Genomic DNA, 8,695 nt, shown 5'->3' on the forward strand with positions numbered 1-8,695 from the left:
AATTGTCCAAAATAATAATTATTTAAAACGTACAAAATAATATTTCTATATAATTATTAAAATAATTATGATAAAATACCATATAATAATAATAATAACAATAACCTTTTTGAAAACTGGGGTGTTACACCTGATGTCAATGGATCTTGATTCATTATTTTATTTTATTTTTATTGAGAGACTTATAATATGTCTTATTGAAGGGAATGAATAGATGAGAAAAGCCAATGAGAAAGAGACATTGCACATTCTTGGAGGATCCATCCTATGTGATTGTAATATTTCTGTCTTAGAGTTTAACTAATTAAGTTAAGACTTGTTTGGGTAAATTTCTCCACAAGCACTTTTAAGATGAAAAAACAAGAAGGGAAAATGAAATGAGCTTTTTTAAGTTAAAATTAGCTTATGATAGGTTAGCTTCTTTAAAATCGTACTTTTAATTATGCATAAGCTAATTTTAGTTTATAGAGAAGGTTTTATCACTAGTAGAAAAAGGATAATTTACGTCACTGTATTCTCGCCAGACAAAGAAAAATCCAACGTTAAAAAAATGCGATGACATTTTTGTAATTAAGTCCAACTTTTTTACGTCAGCCCCTACGAGGTCCAACGTAAAATATCTACAAATTTCAAATTTTATTCACACGCGTCAATATTTAAACAAGAGAGCTTTGATATGTGCAATTCGAGTCTTCTGAGTTAAGATTTCGTTTAAGTGTATTGCATCTGAGTGTACGTTTGCGCATTTGGGTGGTTCTTGAATTTTTGACCGATTGCATTGGGCTCGCGTTTGAGGTTAGTTTGAAAAATCCTTTCTTAATATATTAGCTAATATGTTGAAAATAAATGTATGTATTGATCTATTAATATATTAGTTAATATTATCCTCTTCTTCGCGTTTGGGTGGATCATCGTTTGTTAATATATTAGTTAATTTCAAGTAGAAAATGCTTCATGTTTGGGTGGATCTACAAGCAGAACGAGCCGTTCTCCAAGCAGAACGGGGCGTTCTCCAAGCAGAACGATCCGTTCTGCTTGCACGCATTATGTTTTTTTTTTTGTTTACAACTTTTTTACGTTGGGTCTTGTGAATGTCCGTCGTAAATTTATGTCAGCTCTCACAACCGATGTAAATTTACGTCTCCCGCATTTACGTCGGACCTTTTTCTGACGTAAAAAACTTAAAATAACCGACGTGAATTACCTTTTTTATACTAGTGTATTTATTTATTTTTCTTCTTATTTTTTTCTTCTAAAAGTGTTTCTAAAAAAATTTATTCTAACAAACTCTGAAGAGAACATTGGAAAAGTATTTTGGTAGAAATTTATAAAAAAGAAAAAAGAAACATGTATAATACAAATTAATTTAATCACTATATATATATATAAACAGACACAAAGATAAGCTTCACTACAAGAAAAATCAAGATTATCTACGGAAAAATCCGTAGATAAACATAAAAATCCGTAGATAAATGTCAATTATCTACAGATTATCTACGGAAAAAAATCCATAGATAAAATGGTCGTAGATAACGTTATCTACGGAATTTTCCGTATATAACTTTCAGGAAATTTTTATTTAATTTTAATAAATTTATTAATGTAATAACCCTCATATTTGGCCTCTCAAGGATGATGTTTCATTACACTTCACTTTTCAACATGTTTTGTCCTTATTGCACATTTTCTGGGAAACTTCCCAGAAGGTCACTCATCCCTATACTACTCCAGGTCAAGCACGTTTAACTGTGGAGTTCTTAAGAGATAGGCTACAGAAGAGCTAATGCATGTTATCAGTATAAGTAATACAAATTAATTCATTTAAGTACAATCTCATACTTATACTATTTTTGGATCCCTCTCATTTTGGTATGTTCAGACCGCTATAAAAATATAAAAATATATATAATAATTATATTACCAATAATAATAATTATTATATTATATTTAATTAATATTTATTTATAAATATACTTACTTGTATAATTAACAATCTACTTATTTCTATTTAAAATTAATATTATGATACAATTTAAATTAATTATTATAAATTTAAAAGTTTAAATAATAATTTATATATTTTAAAATGATAAGGGCTGAAATAACACTAGTGTAACTTTTACTAAGTATTACACCGCTCAATAATGTTATATTAAATGTGAATTTTGTAAATTCAACCGTTAGATTTAAAGTTCATATCACTTTATATGTTTATATCAAATTTTGTTAAAAGTGAACACAACTTGAAGGTAATCAAAGTGTTCATATTTTAGTATGTTTTGAAATGTATATATTACGTCAATTTTATTTTACAAGAATGAAGTATCAAATCATCTTAAATTACTATAAAATTTTGTATATATGAGCTAAGAGTAGAAAACTTTTAATCTAACGGTTGAATTTATAAAATTCACATTTAATAAAAGTTACATTGATATTATTATAATCCTTCTCTTTTAAAATATTAATTTTTATAAATTAAATTTTAACATTTTAAATAAATTATTAATTAAATTAATATATTTATTCATCTTCAATCTAAGATATAAAATTCAAAAAATGTATTTATTCTAGTTTTATTTTCTAATTATCAATCATTAATAAAACACTAATTTAAAATCTTATCTAATTATATCCTAATATTTTCATATCAAATTTAAAACCATATATTAGTATGTTATTTTTTTTATCATCAATTAATTTATAAAAATAAAAAATTTAAGATGACAATTTTTAATAATATTTATTTTAAAATATTATAATGAATTAAATAAAATTTTAAATATATTTTAATCATAAATATTTTTAAAATATATTTTAATCAAAAATATATTTTTTGGTCAATACGATAACTAAAAATATTATGATAAATAATTAAATTAAAAAAATTAAATCTTATAATGATTATTTTTTTAATGATGCTAAATTAAATATTCTAATTATTTTAATAAATTAAAATGAAAAGATAATAAAATATGTTAATTGATGTTTCAAATATGTAACCTAAGAAATTTATTTACAGGTGAAGTTATCTACGGAAATTTTCGTAGATAACTTATCTACGGAAATTTCCGTAGATAACTTATCTACGGAATAATCCGTAGATAAGTTACCTACAGATATTTTCGTAGATACCTTATCTACAGAAAAATCCATAAATAAATTATCTATGGAAATTTTCATAGATAACTTATTTACAGAAATTTTCGTAGATAACTTATCTAATGACAATTTTTAATAATATTTATTTTAAAATATTATAATGAATTAACTAAAATTTTAAAATATATTTTAATCAAAACTAATTTTAAAATATATTTTAATCTAAAATATATTTTTTGGTCAATACAGTGACTAAAAGTATTATAATAAATATATAAATTAAAAAATTAAATATTATAATGATTATTTTTTTAATGATGCTAAATTAAATATTCTAATTATTTTACAATAAATTAAAATGAAAAGATAATAAAATATGTTAATTGATGTTTCAAATAAAATGTATTACTACGGAATTTATCTATGGGTAAAGTTATCTACGAAAATTTTCGTAGATAAGTTATCTACGGAAAATTCCGTAGATAAGTTATCTACGAAAATTTCCGTAGATAAGTTATCTACGGAAAATTCCGTAGATAACTTATCTATGGAAAAATCCCTAGATAAGTTACCTACGGAAAAATCCGTAGATAAGTTACCTACGGATTTTTCCGTAGATAAGTTATCTACGAAAATTTCCGTAGATAACTTATTTACGAAAATTTTCGTAGATAACTTATCTAATAACAATTTTAAATATATTTATTTTAAAATATTATAATGAATTAACTAAATTTTAAAATATATTTTAATCAAAAATATATTTTTTGGTCGATACGTGACTAAAATTATTATAATAAATAATTAAATTTTAAAAAAATTAAATCTTATAATGATTATTTTTTTAATGATGCTAAATTAAATATTTTAATTGTTTTACAATAAATTAAAATGAAACGATAATAATATATGTTAATTGATATTTCAAATAAAATGTTTTACCTACGAAATTTATCTATGGGTGAAGTTATCTACGGAAATTTTCGTAGATAAATTATCTACGGAAAAATCCGTAGATAAGTTATCTACGAAAATTTCCGTAGATAACTAAATATTATCTACGAAAATAATTCCGTAGGTAATATTCCATAGATAACAAAAAATTATCTACGAAAAAAATTCCGTAGATAATATTCCGTAGATAACTAAACATTATCTACGAAAAAAATTCCGTAGATAATATTCCGTAGATAATAATCATTTTTCTTGTAGTGCTTATAACTTTATTAAATATTATAAATATTAATTGCTAGTATTTGCAGGAAGTCAATGAAAATGTGAAGCAACATGCTCAAACACTAAAAGAGGAGGTGAAAACAATGTTTCAATCATCGATCAATCAAAGTATCATACAAAAACTAAGTTTTATTGAGTTACTACAACGTTTTGGTGTATCATATCATTTCCAACAAGAAATTAACCAAACATTGGAACAAATTTCTAACACTTTTGCAAAAACTAAGAATATCGGTGAAGATGGTGATCATCACTCTCTTGCTCTACTCTTTTGTATACTTAGACAACAAGCATATCCAATTTCACCAACTATGTATAAAACTTGTCATTCATATTTAGATTATAAGGAAAAATACACTATATATGCCTATATTTAAAGTCATTAAATAACTATTGTTTGTTATATATCTATTAATTGAGCATATGTATTTAACAAATTCAAAAATGAGTAAGGAAACTTCAATGAAACCCTTGCCAATGATATTCAACGTTTGTGCTGTAACACCCCAAATTTTCTACTAATGCAATATTTACTATTATTTATTTTTATATTTATGAAGATTATTTTCTTATAGTTATTTTAGTTAATTAAAAGGGGGTTTTATAGAATATTGTAAAGGTTTTTAATAATTTAAATCATTTATGAAATTCTTTATATAAAAGTATTTTTTTAGGCTAGAACGGGCTGTTTCAAAAGTGGAACGGGTCGTTCCAAATAACAAAAATAAGCTATTTTTGAAGTATCAGAACGGGCCGTTCCAAAAGTAGAACGGGTCGTTCCAGAAGTAGAAGGGGCCGTTCCAAATTTGTAAAAAGGCCTATTTTGGTTTTTCCAGAACGGGCTGTTCCCAAAGGGAAACGGGCCGTTCCGAGATTTTAAAAATGCCTAAAAAGTTCTGTTGTAAACGGGCCGTTCCAATGATGTTCAATGTGTGTAAAAATGGATCCCAGAACGGGCCGTTCTAATTTTAGAAGGGGTCGTTCTGCTTTTTGAAAACGGGCCGTTCTGATTTTAAAACGGGCCGTTCCAGTTGAAAAATTTGCCTATATTTGAAGGCTCCGGAACTGGCCGTTCCGAATTTAGTACGGGTCCTTCCGGGTACGCCTGGATGCCTATAAATAGGAGGCAGGGGGTGAAAAAAATTATAATTGAATGAGGAGGTGAAAATTTTAGAGAGAGAGAGAGAGATAGAGAGAGAGAAAGAGAAAGAAAGAGAGGGAAAGAAAGAGGAAATCTAGAGGAGGAGGTTCTGCTCAAGTTTTAGCTCCTGTTTATCCAAGTAAGGGGGAGGAGAACCTTATCTCTTTAAAATTTTATATACTACTATATTTATTTATTTGTTATTTTTTTATGTATATCTATTTAGTGGGGTGTCCCTAACCTCATTTTATATTTATTTAGTGGGGTGTCCCTAATCTCATTTATTTTCTTATTTATAATTATTTTTACTCATAATAATTAATAAGATGTTCATATTTTATATTGTTTAATTATTCTATAATGATTATCATTTTCATTTATATGATTGATACTGTTAATATATTCTTGTTACGTAAATATATTTATTGTAAATATATTTTATAATCAACTATAATATAGTTTCAATATCTTTGATTCGTCTTGTTGTTATTTCTTCACGTATTTATGAAGATAAATATTGTTCTATGGCCATAGAAGATAAAGTTTGAATTATTTGTAGCTGGAGGTTTGACCTTGGGAATTTAAATGAGTAAGAAATAAAGGTGAAATATCCTATTGTTGGTTAAGGTGAAATATCCTTTTATTGGTTAATATTATGATGATGCTCATTTATCCTGACTAGTCACTACAAGTATAATTCAAATTTTATTGTATCATGAAAATCTAATATATGATCTGTATATTTATTTATTTATATATATATATATATATAACATTGATTATAAATAATTTTGTGTATTCTTGTATTTATTGGATATTGTTCTTACTCCTTTCTTTTCTTTGTTTTTTTAAAATTAAATATATTATAAAATAGATGGATCTACCGGCCATACCAGGTCCTTTTACAGTTGTTATTACTGCTGTCCTACTTGGGAGGAATTGGAATATGGAGGCTATTTGATAGATCTGTTATAATTTTATTTTCCAACCATATTATTTCAATTGTAATTTTCTTTCCACTATTAATGTAAATATTGTAATAGAAGGGGAAGAAAGAAATAATGTGTAAAATAGTACGTAATTGCAAATATTTTAGAACAATATGTCACGTAATAATTTTACAAAATATTCTTTTTCTTTATTTTTATCTTCTTTTAAAAAAAAAATACATTGTTAATGATATAATTGCGAAAATATTATATAAGAAAATATATAATTATTATTATACAATCGGGTGTTACATGTGCAGCTTGTATGAAGTTGCACATCTAAGAACTCATGAAGATGATATATTGGAAGAAGCTTGGGACTTCTCCAAAACTCATCTTAAATTATTGGTCGACCAAGTAAGCTCATCTCTTGCAAAACAGATCAATCACTGCTGAAGGCAGCCTCTTAACAAGAATGTACCTAGGTTTGAGGCAAGGTATCACATGACTCTCTATGAACAAGATCCTTCCCATATTGAAACTTTGCTAACCTTTGCAAAAGTAGATTTCAACATTCTTCAAAAAATGCATCAAATGGAAATTGGTATTATCTCCAAGTAAGTCCCTTATCTTTAAATTTATTTTCCCCATAGTGAAAACATTCATAAAAAAATTAATAAAGTAATTTAAATTATTAAGGTGTAGTTTTTTTTTTTTTTTTTTTTTTTTTTTTTTTTTTTTTGCATAGGTCCCGGAAAAAATCAAACTTTGTGAAAAGGATCCCCTTTGCTAGAGATAGGTTAGTTGAGTCCTATCTTTGGTCATTGACAATGTCCTACAAGCAAGAACATAGCAATGGGCCGGAGAATGATGACAGGAAAAACAATTGCTTTTATGACTATTCTAGATGATACTTATGATGCTTATGGCACAATTCATGAACTTGAACTCTTCACAGAAGCAATTTTGAGGTTGATGCATTTCACAAATTATATATATATATATATAAGAGAAAAATGATTTTATAAACATCATGATTTACTTTTAGCCAGTGACTTAAAGTTTTTGTCAATAATTACTTTTTTCTTTTTAAATTTCAGATGGGATATTAATCTTATTAAATCTCTTCCACAGTGCATGAAAGTGATATTTGACATGCTTGTAGAATTGTGTGAAGAAATAGAGTTGATGACAAAGGAGAGTGGAAAATCAAGTTTTGTGGTGCCATATTTTAAACAAGCTGTATGATTATCCTAATTCATATATATATTTTCTTAATTGAATACTTTTCTCTACGGGATTCAGTATATTGGTTATTTTACTTGCAGATTTTTACCTTCACAAAAGGCTATATGGTTGAAGCAAGATGGTGTCTCGAGGGTTACATTCCAACATATAATGAATATAAAGTTAATGAAATCTTAACAACCGGTATACCTGTTCTTCTAACAACATTTATTGGCGCAGGAAAATTTACAACAAAAGATGTTTTTGATTGGATTTTCAGTGATTCAAAAATCATTGAAGTTGCATCAGTAATTGGTAGATTCTTGGATGTTTTTGTTCAATTTTTGTTGGATATTTAGTTAGCTTTTTCTTAATCATAATTCAGTTTTTTTTTTAATCAACAAAAGAGATATATTAGAATGGTACAAGAAATACCAAAACTTATATACAAATCATTGTTTAGAGCTAGTCCAGAAACTATTTAATTAAGCATTTGATATAATAGGTTACATTCTATATATAAAATAGTGAAATAAATAGAGAATAACCAACCGATCAGCCAATCACCTCTTGACTATATAATAGCAACCTAACCAAAAAACCGTTATCCACTTCCCCCCAAATCCTACTTATATAAGGCCAATGGAATATCCGGAAATCGCAATCATCAAACCAATCTGCCGCAACATGTTTGTACTACACACTTCTCCAAATTGTTAATGTTTCCATGTATTTGATATTTAATTCCTCTGCTATATATGCTTCTTTAGTCCACTAAAATAGCCTGCTACATGCACAATTGTACAATCACCCTCCTTGGACTTAAACAGGTCCACAAGTCGCGACATACTCGTTAATTTTACAGGCTGCCCCTGCACTAGATAATAGATATTGAGTAAAGCTCCAATCTCCCTTTTATCTCCATTCCATATCAGACTTAGAACAGAATAGGAGGCCAAGGAATGATATTGCCTAGGTGCACTACTAGGCGGGTCATAATTGTAAGTGATAGTTACAAGAGAGCCCCTGACGCTTAAGGTTGACGCCCTAGCAAGTA

The 8,695-nt window shown here is 26.8% G+C and overlaps 1 protein-coding gene across 1 annotated transcript; it reads left to right on the forward strand.

Moving 5' to 3' along the window:
- Positions 1–7,206: 7,206 nt before the first annotated feature.
- Positions 7,207–7,997, forward strand: LOC109805675 (putative terpene synthase 3). Its single transcript, XM_020367846.3, has 3 exons — positions 7,207–7,382; positions 7,512–7,653; positions 7,740–7,997. The coding sequence occupies exons 1-3, from the start codon at positions 7,267–7,269 to the stop codon at positions 7,995–7,997; spliced, it is 516 nt and encodes a 171-aa protein (XP_020223435.1). The 5' UTR covers positions 7,207–7,266.
- The last annotated feature ends 698 nt before the right edge of the window (positions 7,998–8,695 follow it).

The sequence above is a fragment of the Cajanus cajan genome, chromosome 10 (genome assembly GCF_000230855.2).
Source record: "Cajanus cajan strain Asha chromosome 10, NIPB_CcT2T_4, whole genome shotgun sequence".
Classification (NCBI taxonomy): domain Eukaryota; kingdom Viridiplantae; phylum Streptophyta; class Magnoliopsida; order Fabales; family Fabaceae; genus Cajanus; species Cajanus cajan.